Consider the following 16,352-nt stretch of genomic DNA (forward strand, 5'->3'; position numbering starts at 1 on the left):
GTACCGTACAATGTGGAATCTATCTATCACTGGACTAAGGGAACCAGTGCCGTACAATATGGAATCAAGGAACTGCAGATGCTGATTTACAAAAATAGACACAACCTCCACAACCCAAATGCGTGCAGGTTTGTAAGTGAATTGACCTCTGTAAAAATGCCCCAAGTGTATAGAGTATGGATGGGAAAGTGGGATAACAGAGAACCAGTGTGCAGGTGATTGATGGCCAGCATTAACTCGGTGGGCCAAAGGGCCTGTTTCGATGCTTTACATCTAAACTAAACTAAATTAAACTAAACTAAACTAATCTCAACTCAACTCTCAAAAGAACACACAGTTGTGGAGTAACTCAGTGGGTTCATTTTCATTTTCATTTTCACTACTCAGCATTTTCACACAACAAACAGCTTACAGTGGCTTGTTTCCATTATCATCGTTACTTTTTTGCAAATCTTTTATGAATTGTTCTTTATCTCTCTACATCATCGTCTATATCTCTCGTTTCCCTTATCCCTAACCAGTCTGAAGAAGGGTCTCGACCTGAAACGTCACCCATTCCTTCTCTCCAGAGATGCTGCCTGTCCCGCTGAGTTACTCCAGCATTTTGTGTCTATCTTCGGTTTAAACCAGCATCTGCAGTTCCTCCCTACACATCTCTGGAGAATATGGATAGGTGATGTTTTGGATCGAGACCCTTGCAATCAAGGTCCAATTTTTTTTAAAGGTTTGTACCTCAAAGCTCTAGATTAAATTGTCATTGTGCAAATAATTATCAGGTTCACACTTAATGCTAACAAATTGTCAGGCGTGCTAATCAGAATAGGTCACAGAAGTGTGTAGGAAGGAACTGCAGATGCTGGTTTATACCGAAGATAGACACAAAATGCTGGAGTAACTCAGCGGAGTCACAAAGGGCTTGCTCCAATTCCACACTGGCACTAGTCCATCTGGATTATGATGATACTCCAGGTTAAATCAGTCAGAACATGAAACATGGACACTAATTGATTCAATCTCTCAATAATTGACTTTAGACTTTAAACCATGGAAAATTACATGAGAAACTCACTACTATAGAACTGTTCTCCTAGTTGTGGTCTTCAACTCTCGCCAGATTTTTCTGAAACAAATATGTTTTTAATTAATGTGTGGGAAGGAATTGCAGATGCTGGTTTAAACTGAAGATAAACACAAAATGCTGGAGCAACTCAGCGGGTCAGGCAGCATCTCTGAAGAAAAGGAATGGGTGACATTTCGGGTCGAGACCCTTCTTAAGACTGAGAGTCAGGGGAAAGGGAATCAAGAGATGTAGACGGTGATATAGAGAGATGTAGAACAAATGGATGGAAGATACGCAAAAAAGTAACGATGATAAAGGAAACAGTCATAGTTAGCTGAGGGCTAGGTGAAAACGAGTTACAGACAATGAGACTCAACAAGAGGACTTTGAAGCTGGTGCGACTTGGGTGGGGGACGGACGGAGAGAGAGGGGATGCAAGGGTTACCTGAAGTCAGAGACATCATGTTCATACCGCTGGGTTGCAAGCTGCCCAAGCGAAATATGAGGCGCTGTTCCTCCACTTTGCGTTTGGCCTCTCTCCACTGTCAGAGTGCGGCCACACACAAACTGGAGGAACCGCACCTCGTATTTCGTGTGGGAAGCTTGCACCCCAGTAGTAGGAGTATGTTTTATTTAAACTGATACCATACGATACGACAAAACTTTATTGATCCCAGGAGGGAAATTGATCTGCCAACAGTCATAAAAACACAAAACCACATTGCTGATAATATGATCAATAACAGCGAAGGGGAGCAATAATGTTAAAGCTGTCTAATTATCCTCTCTGCAGGTCATCCCTCCTGTTTATTGTCACTTAGATGCAACTACAAATATGCTTCCACAATACAATTAAGGAATGTCAAGTAGTTGACCTGATTGTTTTGACAACAATTAGACAGATAAAAGCCGTCCTTCAAGCACCTATTCAGGAGTCGTTATCACACGGGACTGTAAGACTCTATGCAAGCATGTTCAAGCATAGTACCTAAGGTAAGACCGTTAATCCTAACTTTATAAAGTAAGATTCTGCACTTCAATTTAATAAACATAAGTTACCAATGTTAATAAACATTACATTTGATGTGCGGGAAGGAACAGCAGATGCTGGTTTACCCTGAAGATAGACACAAAATGCTGGAGTAACTCAGCGGGTCAGGCAGCATCGCTGGAGAGAAGGAATGGGTGACGTTTCTGATCGAGACCCTTTCTTCAGACTGAGAGTCAGGGGAGAGGAAGACAAATAGACGTGGAAGGGTAAGGTGTGAAAATTAGAGATCGGAGGGGACGAAGTTCAAGGAAAATGTCGAATGGATCATTGCTAGCTGAGGGGAAGGTGACAATGAGGAATACAATCAGTAAACTTCAATCAGGAGGACAGTGAAACTAGTTGGAGAACTAGGGTGGGGAAAGGATGGAGAGAGAGGGAAAGCAAGGGTTACTTGAAGTTAGAGAATCAATATTCATACCGCTGGGTTGCAAGGTGCCCCAATGAATATGAGGTGCTGTTCCTCCAGTTTGAATTTGATGTTATGTATTAGATTCAAGATTCAATTTAATTGTCACATGTACCAACCAGTGAAACTTGAGTTACCATTAAACTTTATGAGCGAAACATGAATTTTTATTAAGGATTCTGTAAAAATCTTTCAGGAGATAATGTATAAGATGTGCACAAAACACAAAGTGCTGGAGTAACTCAGCGGGTCAGGCAGCATCTGTGGAGAACATGGATAGGTGACGTTTCACAAAGTGCTGGAGTAACTCAGCGGGTCAGGCAGCATCTGTGGAGGGGATGGACAGGCGACATTTTGAGTTGGGACCCATCTTCAGACTGATCAGTCCGAGGAAGGGTCCCGACCCGAAACGTCGCCTGTCCCATTCCCTCCACAGATGCTGCCTGACCCGCTGAGTTACTCCAGCACTCTGTGAAACGTCACCTATCCATGTTCTCCACAGATGCTGCCTGACCCGCTGAGTTACTCCAGCACTCTGTGAAACGTCACCAATCCATGTTCTCCACAGATGCTGCCTGACCCGCTGAGTTACTCCAGCACTCTGTGAAACGTCACCTATCCATGTTCTCCACAGATGCTGCCTGACCCACTGAGTTACTCCAGCACCTTGTGTTTTGCTCAAGATTCCAGCATCAAGAATTCCTTGTGTCTCCATAACTGGTAGATGTGCAACTGAAGCAAACAGTCAGAAAATTACTTTTGTTAATTTGCTGAAGTAGTTACTTAGATCCGAGCAGTAACCATTCGCCTCACAACCCAACCAGATATTGATATACAAGGTCAATAGGGAAATAAACATTACGCATTACCCATCAGGTCTGAAGAAGGGTCTCGACCCTAAACGCCACCCATTCCTTCTCTCCGGAGATGCTGCCTGTCCCACTGAGTTGGTCCAGCATTTTGTGTCTACCTTCAGGATAACCTTGAACTTTATTTGCTACCAGATGACCTGTTGGGTCCCCGTTGTTACTAAAGATTCTTTAGTAACTCGTCAGTTTCTTTGTTGAACTAAATTAAGGTGCAAGTTGCAATCAAAAGCATCTGAACAATTGGTTGGTCAGAAAGCAGCCAAACTTTTACTACACTACTTACGGGTAATGGATAGGAAAGGTTTATAGGGGTATGGGCCAAACGTGGGAAGGCGGACTAGCGTAGATGGGGCATCCTGGTCGGCATTGACAAGTCGGGCCGAATGGCCTGTATTCTTGCCGTACGACTGTGTCTCTATGTGTTGCAATAACGTAATAAATTCCAGTGTGTCTGACAGTGGTGCATGTTCATAAACTGATGTTTGTTAGTCCGCCAAGATCTCACACAAGGACACATTTCCTTCTTCACTTTAAAAGAATTAAAAACAAAAATAATTTTTACGAATGCTCAAGTGATATACCAATACAATAAAACGGAGATGGCGTAGTGTTTGTGTAGGAGAGAGCTGCAGATGCTGGCTTAAATCGAAGGTCGGCACAAAAAGCTGGAGTAACTCAGCGGGACAGGCAGCATCTCTGGAGAGAAGGAATGGGTGACGTTTTGGGTCGAAACCCTTGTTCAGACTTCAGACCTCAGACTTCAGTCTGAAGAAGGGTCTCACCCTGAAACGTCACCCATTCCTTCTCTCCAGAGATGCTGCCTGTCCCTCTTAGTATTTGTAAGTCTAGATTATAAAAGATAAGCAATCCAGTATTAATTTTAATTGAAGATCGACACAAAAAGCTGGAGTAACTCAGCGGGTTAGGCAGCATCTCTGGAGAAAAGTGATTAATTTGAATTAAAACAGAACTATGATCGGTGCTAATCACAGTTCATATTTGTAACATATAATATCACGGGGGGATTTGAATATTAATTTTCAAATAGTTTAATTTAGTTTAGTTTATTGTCACGTGTACCGAGGTACAGTGAAAAGCTTTTTGTTGCATGCTACCCAGTCAGCGGAAAGACTGTACATGATTACAATTATGATTGTACATGATGACATGATTACAGCATCTCTGGAGAGAAGGAATGGGTGATGTTTCGGGTCGAGACCCTTCTTCAGATTGGGGAATAGGTGATGTTTCGGATCGAGACCCTTCTTCGGACTGGTCAATGGGTGATGTTTCGGGTCAAGTCCCTTCTTCAGACTGGGGGAATTTGGTGATGTTTTGGGTCGAGACCCTTCTTCGGACTGGCTGGATAGGTGATTGTTCAGGTCAGGACCTTTCTTCATTCTAAGGATCGCAACCCAAAATGTCACCTACATTCCCTCCACAGGTGCTGCCTGACCCGCTGAGTTCCTCTAGCATTTTGTGTCTTGCATGAGTTACAATCCTGGCTTCAATAAGTTTTCAAAATTAAAATTGTTGAAAGATTATAATTTTTCCTGATACATATTCTATCATTGGATTTGTCATGAGAGTACATTAACCTATTCTACACGAATGGCAGTGAAAATTAGTCTATTTTCACTGATCATATCTCTGTGTACAATGCCACATAGATTTACTTAATATGAATAGTTAAAATGTGAGTTCCCAATACATGATCTCACACACTCTCAACTAAATTTGTGTATCTGTACACTGTAAATGGCTCGATTGTAATCATGTGTTGTCATTCCGTTGACTGGGTAGCACGCAACAAAAGCTTTTCACTGTACTTCGGTACACGTGACAATAAACTAAACTGATTACTGGACTGAAATAAATATTGCTAGGTTTTGCTAGGTTTTGCTAGGTATTGCTAGGGTTTTGATTTTCAGTTCATTAATCTGGTAAGGAGGTTATCTCGAAATCGTGATAATTATTGCCAATAAATGTGGTCTGATGCACAGAGTATGTAGCTGTGACTTGTTCTCATCCTTAAAGCAAATCTTTTCTTTTTTTTTAAAGGAATCAACAAGGGCCAAAGTTGCTCAAAGTCTTCAAAGAAATCCATATGTATATCACAGTGAACATGAACGATACAGCGAGGTGATTATATTAAAATATATATATATATATATCAGCACAAAGATAGAATAATGTGCAATGACAACAGCTTAACTTTTACCGAATATATTGTCAGAGCGACCAATGTAACCTGGCTATTTAGGAATAAATCAAGGATCGAACAAAACAAAATGGCGTCCAACCCAGGCGACATTTTGTGTGCTGGTCCCAGAAGTGGATCTGCAATCACGCATTACAATCGCTCCACTCCTTCAAACATCTACTCCTACAGCCACACATCATGTATCTACACATTGTGAATGGCTCGATTGCAATCACGTCTTGTCTTTCTGCTGACTGGATAGCCAGCAACAAAAGCTTTTCACTGTACCACCGTGCGCGCAACAATGAACTAAACTACACTGAACTATGACAGGGAACTACCGGTCAGTAAGACTGAGCACATTGCCAAAGGACAATGCTCAGAACTATTATTAAGAAAGAGGAAGTAAGTCATTGAGAAAATAAGAATATAACATAGGTAGAAACAGAAAATAGGTGCAGGAGGAAACCATTTGGCCCTTCAAACCAACACCGCCATTCATTGTGATCATGGCTGATCATCCACAATCAGTAACCCGTGCCTGCCTTCTCCCCATATCCCTTCATTCCACTAGCCCCTAGAGCTACATGATTTTATAAAAGGGCAATTATGTTTGCCCTTGACATTGTAATCTCAAGAGTGTTTTATTGTCATGTGTCCTGAAACGGAACTATAAAATTCTTAGTTGTAGGAAGGAACTGCAGATGCTGGTTTACACCGAAGATAGACACAAAATGCTGGAGTAACTCAGCGGGACAGGCAGCCTCTCTGGAGAGAAAGAATGGGTGACGTTTTGGGTCAAGACCCTTCTTAGTTCTGTAAATAAAATTCTTACTTACAGTAGCACAACAGATATATAATTCTGACCAGTCTGAAGAAGAGTCTCGACCCGAAACGTCACCCATTCCTTCTCTGCAGAGATGCTGCCTGACCCGCTGAGTGACTCCAGTTTTTTGTGTCTAACTTCAGTTAAGACCAGCATCTGCAGTTCCTTCCTGCATATATAATTCTGATGATTTATTGTTTGAGTTAGTGGGAATTCTTTCTTTTACAGACATGGCAGTGAGTTTTTTAAAGCAGCTCACATAAATGACACCGTCAGTATGAAGTCCTTGCTGACAAGTAAAGACTTTGATCCAGCGATTAGAGGTAGGTGTATTGTATCTGACCGAGATCTCAACCCAAAGCCTGTTGCCTCCAGAGCCTCAGAATAAACAGACATTCCTTTGGGAAGGAGATGAGGAGGAATTCCTTTAGTCAGAGGGCAGTGAATCTGTGGAATTCGTTGCCACAGACGGCTGTGGAGGCCAAGTCAATAAATATTTTTAAGGTGAAGGTTGATAACATTTTTGATTAGTGTAGGAAGGAACTGCAGATGCAGGTTTAAACCGAAGACAGACACAAAATGCAGGAGTAACTCAGCGGGACAGGCAGCATCTCTGGAGAGAAGGAATGGGTGACGTTTCGGGTAGAGACCTTTCTTCAGACTGATCAGACCTAAGAAGGGTCTTGACCCGAAACGTCACCCATTCCTTCTGTCCCGCTGAGTAACACCAGCATTTTGTGTCTATCGTTGATTTTAGATTAGTACAAGGGCCAGGGGTTATGGGGAGACGGTGGGAGGGAAAGATCAGCCATGATTGAATGGCGGAGTAGAATTGATGGGCTGAATGGCCTAATTCTGCTCCGAGATCCCTTGACCTCCTGAACTTAGATGCTGTCAGATCTGTTAAGTTCTTCCAGCGCTCTGTTTCCTGCAAGGCCATTCTATGAATGAACATTGAAATCAAGATATTAGTGACCACATATTACTATTAGAAATGTAGAACTTAGAAAAGCACAGCTCCTGAACAGGCCCTTCAGCCCACAATGTCTGTGCTCAACATAATGCCAAATTAAAGTAATCTCATCTGCCGACACATGACCCATATCCCTCCACTCCAAGATGTGTGGGTTTGTAGGTTAATTGGCGTCAGTAAATTTGTAAAATTGTCTCTAGTGTGTCGGATAGTGCTAGGGTATGGGAATCACAGGCTGGTGTGGACTCGGTGGGCCGAAGGGCATATTTCTGTGCTGTATCTCTAAAGTAAACTAAAGTCACTGAAGAACCAAAATATGAATGTTCTGGTATTTACGTCACAGAAATATGCAATCATATCTCTATACTGATTAGTGAGATGAGCATGGAGATAGGCCCTTTGGCCCATTGAGTCCACACCAACCAATAAGCACACATTCACTCTCGTTCTATGTTGTCCCACTTTCTCATCCACTCCCTACAAACGAGGGGGCAACTTATGGAGCCCAATTAACCCACTAGCCTGCACGTCTTTGGGATGTGGGGGGAAACCGGAGCGCCCGGAGGAAACCCACGCAGTCATAGGGAGAACGTGCAAACTCCACACAGACAGCACCCGAGGATCTACCAGCTGCACCCCACTCTCAGTATTGTGTTAATAACAACTGTTTGCTCTGAAAGTGTGGGAAGGATGCTGGTTTAAACTAAAGATAGACACAAAGTCAGTCTGAAGAAGGGTCTCGACCCGAGACGTCACCCATTCCTTCTCTCCAGCATTTTGTGTCTATCTTCTATTTGATCTGAATGACTGTTTGTGAATATTTCCAAATAATATTGCTAAGGTTTGCTGTTCAGCTGTGTGCTCATCCAGAAAATTTGAAAATGAAAAAATGTGTTATTTAAAGGGAACTTGGAAGAAACGATATTACACACAGCATTGTTAAATAGCAATAAGGAAATTGCTGAGTTCATTCTGGATATGATGCCTTCACTGATCAATGAACCGATGACATCTGACATGTACAGAGGTAATAATTCTCATTAATTACACAGCTTTGACTATAGTTACAGTTACAGTTTAGTTTCATGTCACATGTACAGTGTACAGTGAAAAGCTTACATTAAAACCTCTCTACATATACAAATGGGATTATTATTCCTGAATTGCTTCTCTGGTGTAGAAATTCACTTCCCAGTTTATATTTATCTCAGAAACCACGAACATTATATTTAATGGTTATTTTAACCTCCCTTCCATTGACTTGGTCAATGGGTCGGCACGGTGGCGCAGTGGTAGAGTTGCTGCCTTACAGTGAATGCAGCGCCGGAGACCCGGGTTCCATCCCGACTACGGGTGCTGTCTGTACGGAGTTTGTACGTTCTCCCCGTGACCCCCGTGGATTTTCTCCAAGATCTTCGGTCTCCTCCCACACTCCAAAGACTTACAGGTTTGTAGGTTAATTGGCTTGGTAAATGTAAAAATTGTCGCTAGTGTGTGTAGGATAGTGTTAGTGTGCGGGGATCGCTGGTCGGCGTGGACACAGTGGGCTGAAGGGCCTGTTTCACACTATATCTCTGATAGATTTTTTTTTTGATTCCATCTACATTTCACGATGTCTTGACAAGGCCAGCAGCATAATCAAGGACCAGTCTCATCCCAGTCACTCCCTCTTCTCCCCTCTCCCATCAGGCAAGACGTACAGAAGTGTGAAAATGCACATCTCCAGATTCAGGGACAGTTTCTTCCCAGCTGTTATCAGGCAATTGAACCATCCCACCACAATCAGAGATCAGTCCTAACCTCCCATCTACCTCATTGGAGACCTTTGACCGATCTTTAATTGGACTTAGTTGGACTTTCACTAAATGGCGGAACTGTCATATGAGGAAAGATTGGAAAGACTGGGCTTGTATTCACTGGAATTTAGAAGGATGAGAGGGGATCTTATAGAAACGTATAAAATTATAAAAGGACTGGACAACTTAGATGCAGGAAAAATGTTCCCAATGTTGGGGGAGTCCAGAACCAGGGGCCACAGTCCAAGAATAAAGAGGAGGACATTTAAAACTGAGGTGAGAAAAAACATTTCCACCCAGAGAGTTGTGAATTTGTGGAATTCTCTGCCACAAAGGGCAATGGAGGCTGATTCACTGGATGAATTTAAAAGAGAGTTAGATAGAGCTCTAGGGGCTAGTGGGATCAAGGGATATGGGGAGAAGGCAGGCACGGGTTACTGATTGTGGATGATCAGCCATGATCACAATGAATGGTGGTGCTGGCTCGAAGGGCCAAATGGCCTCCTCCTGCACCTATTTTCTATAAGTCTGTGTTATACCCTTATCCTGTGCACTGTACACTGTGAAAGTCTTTTCACTGACTGGAGAGCATGCAACAAAAAAAGCTTTTCTCGGTACACATGACAATAATGAACTAAACGAAAGTAAATTAATATATATACCTAGTTGTTTTGACCAACTATATTGTAGAAGTATGTCATTGATGATAACATACTACGGGCTTCCAGTAACATACAAGGTGCCGTGTAAAGGCAACAAAGCAGAAAATGCAAGAAATACTTGGCAGGTCAGGCAGAATCTGTGGGAAGAGAAACAGACAAAGGGATAGACACAAAGTGCTGGAGTAACTCAGAGGGTCAGACAGCATCTCTGGAGAAAAAGGATGGGTGACCTTTTGGGTTGGGACTATGTGTCTATCTTTGGTATAAACCGGCATCTGCAGTTCTTCGTTTCTCCAACAGAGAAAGGGAGTCACTTTAACTTGTTTAAAGTTGGGTTGAGGAACTGATGAATATCCCGGTGCACACTTTGATAGCCTTCTTCACTCCTCACGCCATCAACCTTTGAGTCATCTTTAAAATGTACTCATCCCATCTGAATTTTCATCCATCAGTTAGAAACAGTATGTGACACATCTGGTCACCAGTACAGATCCCTGGTGGAAAACCGTGGTGGCACAGTGGCGCAGCGGTAGAGTTGCTGCCTCACAGCGCCAGAGACCCGGGTTTGATCCTGACCACGGGTGCTGTCTGTACGGAGTTTGTACATTCTTCGCGTGACCTTCGTGGGTTTCTCCCGTTTCCTCCCGCACTCCAAAGACGTGCAGGTTTGTAGGCTAATTGGCTTGATATAAATGTAAATTGTTCCTCGTGTGTAGGATAGTGTTAGTGTGCGGGGATCACCAGGCAGTGAGGACTCTGTGGGCCGAAGGGCCTGTTTCCACGCTGTATCTCTAAACTAAACTAAAACTAAACCACTGGTTACAGACGTCCAGGCAGAATATCACCCTTTCACCACTATCTACCATGTGTGAGCCAATTTTGTATCCAAACTACCAAGTTACCATGGATTCCATGCATCTTAATCTTCTCGATCAGCTGCTGTAAGGGACCTTGTCTCATTAAAGTCCATGTGGACATCATTCACTGCCCTACCCTTATCAATCACCTTTGTCACATCCTCAACAAAACTAGGTCATGTTGGTAAGACATGATCTAGCCCCCTACAAAGCAAAGCTGGTTTATCCCGAATGATCCCATTCTCCTCCAAAGGTGAATAAATCCTATCCCTAAGAATTCTCTCCAATAGCTGGAGTAACTCAGCGGGTCAGGCAACAACTCTGGAGAGAAGGAATGGGTGACGTTTCCGGTCAGGACCCTTCTTCAGACTGAATTGAAGTTTGAAGAAGGGCCTCGACCCAAAACGTCACCCATTCCTTCTCTCCAGAGACGCTGCCTGACCCGCTGAGTTATTCCAGCTTTTTGTGTCTATCTTTGGTTTTGCAGTTCTTTCCTGCAGCTTTCCAATCACCAAGGCCTTACTCCAGCCAGCACTCTGTGTCTTTTCTTTCCCCCTATCACCATCCTATAACCCCCTGGATTATCCCAATTTCCTAAACCAAGGAACACTATTGTTGACACTCCAGTCCCCTGTCCCCTGTGTGTTCGTCCATGTTCCTGGCTCTGAGTAGGGTGGGCCTTGAGTACATGAAGCAGAGATGTTTCTTTCAATGCTGAACACCCAGTGTGAATGAAGTTCTGAGTTCTCTCATCATTCTCCATCCTCCATCTATCTAGCGCACAGCAAAACAAAAGCTTTTCACAGTACCTCGGTACACGTGACAATAAACTAAACTCTCAAACTTATCAAAAGGGTCAGTAACAAAATCTGAACACTCATTTATACTTTGTTTTCACCTTATCTCCAGCAAAGGAGGGTTAGTATGTAGAAATAAACTGCAGTTGCTGGTTTATACCGAGGAGAGACACAAAGTGCTGGTTTAACTCAGCAGGTCAGGCAGCATCTCTGGAGAAAAAGGATGGGTGATGTTATGGGTCGGGACCCTTCTTCAGAAGGAGGGCTGTTAGTACTTTGGCATGGAAACCCAATCCTTTAAGTTGTTACCTGAACAAATGCTAGCCTCAATAAACCTGACAAGGACAAAACGTATCAGGTAAAATAATTTAAACTGTCATACAACGTTAACGGAATTTCTTGCATTGTAGTTTAGTTTAGTTTAGTTTAGAGATACAGCACGGAAACAGGCCCTTCAGCCCACCGGGTCCGCGCCGACCAGCGATCCCCGCACATTAACCCTACCTTACACACACTAGGGATAATTTTACATTTACCGAAGCCAATTTACCTACAAACCTGCACGTCTTTGGAGTGTGGGAGGAAACCGAAGATCTCGGAGAAAACCCACGCAGGTCGTGGGGAGAACGTACAAACTCCGTACAGACAGCACCCGTAGTCAGAATCGAACCCGGGTCTCTGGCGCTGTTTACATGAGGGAGATGTCTAAATGTCCCAATCCTTATCCCAACATGCAGGTGAAACGCCCATGCACATCGCGGTTCTGAAACAAGACGTGGAAATGGTGAAGGAGCTGTTGAAACGGGGCGCTGATGTGATGAACGCAAGGGCGACTGGTTCCTGCTTTGTCCCTGGAGAGGAATGTCAGTGTTACTATGGTGAGTTGTCCGTATGACTCGATATCACCTAGCCCACAGCCAACAACAGACCATTGGAGATAATGATGGAGGAACTCAGCGGGACAGGCAGCATCTCTGGATAGAAGAAATGGGTGATGTTTCGGGTCGAGACCCTTCTTCAGACGGGTCTCGACCTAAAGCATCACCCATTCCTTCTATTCAGAGATGCTGCCTGTATGGCTGAGTTACTCCAGCATCTGCAATTCCTCCCTACACAATGGACCATTGTACCTACCCCAACCAGAGAGCAGTCCTGAACTACTATCTACCTCAATGGTGACCGTCAGACTATCTTTCATCGGACTTTACCGGCTTTACCTTCCACTAAATATTATTCGTTTATCATGTATCTGCTGCACACTGTAAATGGCTCGATTGTAAACATGTACTGTCTTTCCAATGACTGGATATTATGCAACAAACTTTTCCTTTATCATCATTACGTTTTTGCATACCTTTCATTCATTTGTTCTACAACTCTCTACATGACGGTCTATACCTCTCGTTTCTCTTTCCCCTGACTCTCAGTCTGAAGAAAGGTCTCAACCCGAAACCTCGCCTATTACTTCTCTCCAGAGTTGCTGTCCGACCCGTTGAGTTACTCCAGCTTTTTGTGTCTATCTTCGGCTTAAACCAGCATCTGCCGTTCCTTCCTACATACTTACCATGGTGAGACCTCATTTCTGTGCATTGGGATGGGCATTTTTCCATTAAAGCCATGGCTGAATAGGTATGAGCCTCTGATCATAGAGTCGTAGAGTCACACAGTGTGGAAGCAGGCCCTTTGGCCCAACTTGCCCACACTGACCAACATGCCCCATCTGCTCTAATCCCACCTCTCTGCGTTTTGGTCCATAACCCTCTAAACCTATCCTATCCATGTACCTGTCTAAATGTTTCTTAAACATTGTGATAATACCTGCCTCAACTACCTCCTCCGGCAGCTCGTTCCATACACCTACCACCCTTTCTGTAAAAAAGTTGCCCCTCAGGTTCCTCTTAAATCTTTCCCTTCTCACCTACATCCTCTGGTTCATGATTCCACTACTCTGTGCATCTACCTGATCTATTCCTCTCATGTACACCTGGATAAGATCACCCCTCATCCTCCTGCGTTCCTAGGAATAAAGTCCTAGCCTGCTCAATCTCTCTGTATTGCTCAGCCCTTGAGTCCTGGCAACTTCCACGTTATTCTTCTCCGCACCCTTTCCACCTTAACGACACATTTCCTGTAACAGGGTGACCAAAACTGAACACAATGCTCCAAATGTGGCCTCCCCAATGTCTTGTACAATTGTAACATGACTTCCTAACTTTGGCTTTCTGCATTTAGTTAACTTTTAAGTTCTGAAGATAGCCTAGCTTGAGTGGTTTTAAGGCAGTTGAATGGGTTTAAGACACAAAGCAGTGCAGTTACACTAATAGAAACATAAAAATAGGTGCAGGAGGAGGCCATTCGGCCCTTCGAGCCAGCACCGCCATTCATTGTGATCATGGCTGATCATCCACAATCAGCACCCCATGCCTGCCTTCTCCCCATATCCCTTGATTCCGCTAGCCCTGACAGCTCTATCTAACTCTCTTTTAAATTCATTCAGTGAATTGGCCTCCACTGCCTTCTGTGGCAGAGAATTCCACAAATTCACAACTCTCTGGGTGAAAACGTTTTACCTCATCTCAGTTTTAAATGGCCTCCCTTTTATTCTTAGACTGTGGCCCCTGGTTCGGGACTCCCCCAATATTGGGAACATTTTTCCAGCATCTAGCTTGTCCAGTCCTTTTATAATTTAATACGTTTCCACAATGAACAAAGAATACTGTGGAATGATCCTTCTTATATATTTCAATCGTACTGAAATATCTGCTTGAATTGTTGAAACTCTTTCGGATGGATTTATTCATGTATGTATTTTATTTAAGATAACTGAATGATTTTATTTGATTAAGATTATGTAACATTCACAAAGCGAGTCTGTGATTCACTTTTGCATGTTCCACAGTGAGTCTGTTTCGTTGTGTTTTGTTACGCAGGTGAATACATACTGTCTTTTGCGGCCTGCATTGGCAACGAGGAAATTGTCCGGACCCTAATTAAACACTGTGCTCCTTTAGAGGCACGGGACTCCTTAGGTGAGTATTTCATCAACATCTCAGTAGTTGCCTTGTACATCAATGTAATTGTGCCTAACTTATATATTTAAAATAATGAAAGTCTCCTTAGTGTGGGTTTTCTCCAGGTGCTCCAGTTTCGTCCCACTCTCCAAAGACGTACAGTGTTGTAGGTTCATCTGTAAATTGTAAATTGTAAATGGTCCCTCGTGTGTAGGATAGTGCTAATATAAGGGGTGGTTGCTGATTGGCGCAGACTCGATGGGCCGAAGGGCCTGTTTCCATATAAACATAGAAACATAGAAACATAGAAAATAGGTGCAGGAGGAGGCCATTTAGCCCTTCGAGTCAGCACCGCCATTCATTGTGATCATGGCTGATCATCCACAATCAGTAACCCGTGCCTGCCTTCTCCCCATATCCCTTGATTCCACTAGCCCCTAGAGCTCTATCTTACTATCTTTTAAATTCATCCAGTGAATTGGCCTCCACTGCCCTCTGTGGCAGAGAATCCCACAAATTCACAACTCTCTGGGTGAAAAAGGTTTTTTTCTCACCTCAGTTTTAAATGGCCTCCCCTTTATTCTTAGACTGTGTGGCCCCTGGTTCTGGGAGACAGTGGCCCCTGGTTCTGGAAGGCAGTGGCCCCTGATTGTGGAGGACAGTGGCCCCTGGATCTGGGAGACTGTGGCCCCTGATTGTGGAGGACAGTGGCCCCTGGTTCTGGGAGACTGTGGCCCCTGGTTCTGGAAGGCAGTGGCCCCTGGTTCTGGAAGGCAGTGGCCTCTGGTTCTGAAGGACAGTGGCCCCTGGTTCTGGGAGACTGTGGCCCCTGGTTCTGGAAGGCAGTGGCCCCTGGTTCTGGAAGGCAGTGGCCCCTGGTTCTGAAGGACAGTGGCCCCTGATTCTGGATCTCTAAAGTAAAGCTCAGAGCAAATGGGCGTGCACACTTTTCAGTTGAAGTTAGCAGACTCCTAGCGACCTGTACTTACTGTATCTGATCATCAGTAGCCTCGCTGATGTCACCGTTTACATGCTTTATCTGGGTGCAGGGGTAAATCGCCATGACTACGACTAGTATTGAGAATGCTTTTGTGCAGGTAACACAGTGCTCCATGTGCTGGTACTTCAGCCTGAGAAAGAGCAGGCGTATTCCATGTACGATCTCATCACGTCCCTCGTGTCCGAGAAGCATCATCAGTTTGTCGAGAACATTGTGAACAATGATGGCTACACTCCACTGAAGCTGGCAGCGGCCGAGGGTGACTTTGTGGTGAGTACCCAACGTCATTGCCATTAACCAGTTCCTTCCCAGCTGTTGTCAGGCAACGGATCATCCCACCACAACCGGAGAGCAGTGCTGAACTACTGTCCACCTCATCCGTGACCCTCGGACAATATTTGGCCGCACTTCACTGGCTTTGCCTTGCACTAAAGGTTATTCCCTTATCTTATATCTGCACACTGCGAGTGGCTCGATTGTAATCATGTATTGTCTTTCCGCTGGCTGGTTAGCACGCAACAAAGGCTTTTCACTGTACCTCAGTACACGTGACAATAAACTGAACTGAACAGAAACCAATGAACTGACCGGTCTAACCAATTTCTAATTGGAACAACAGATGAGATCCAAAGGTCTTGTTGGCCTTGGTATAATTGGTAGCAGTCTCATCTCTGAGCCAAATGGTCTTGGCTGAATCCCACCTCCAAGATCACTGCACAAAATCAGCACTAGATCGATGCAGCGCTGGCTAAATACAAAGGCATGTTCACCTCTTCAGTACAATGTAAAAATGGAAGAGAGATAAAGTTGGAGTCATCGAATCATTGGGTCGTACAGCATG

At 44.0% G+C, this 16,352-nt stretch overlaps 1 protein-coding gene across 1 annotated transcript in view; it reads left to right on the forward strand.

Annotated features, from left to right (window-relative positions):
* The first annotated feature begins 5,493 nt into the window (after window positions 1–5,493).
* Window positions 5,494–16,352, forward strand: part of LOC144599322 (transient receptor potential cation channel subfamily V member 6-like) — a 30,028-nt gene continuing 19,169 nt past the window's right edge. The window contains exons 1-6 of the mRNA XM_078410117.1: window positions 5,494–5,528; window positions 6,644–6,738; window positions 8,293–8,415; window positions 12,238–12,378; window positions 14,431–14,529; window positions 15,609–15,781. Of these exons, the coding sequence (XP_078266243.1) occupies window positions 5,494–5,528; window positions 6,644–6,738; window positions 8,293–8,415; window positions 12,238–12,378; window positions 14,431–14,529; window positions 15,609–15,781 (666 nt within the window). The remainder of the gene's footprint in view (window positions 5,529–6,643; window positions 6,739–8,292; window positions 8,416–12,237; window positions 12,379–14,430; window positions 14,530–15,608; window positions 15,782–16,352) is intronic.

This window comes from Rhinoraja longicauda, chromosome 13 (genome assembly GCF_053455715.1).
Source record: "Rhinoraja longicauda isolate Sanriku21f chromosome 13, sRhiLon1.1, whole genome shotgun sequence".
NCBI lineage: Eukaryota > Metazoa > Chordata > Chondrichthyes > Rajiformes > Arhynchobatidae > Rhinoraja > Rhinoraja longicauda.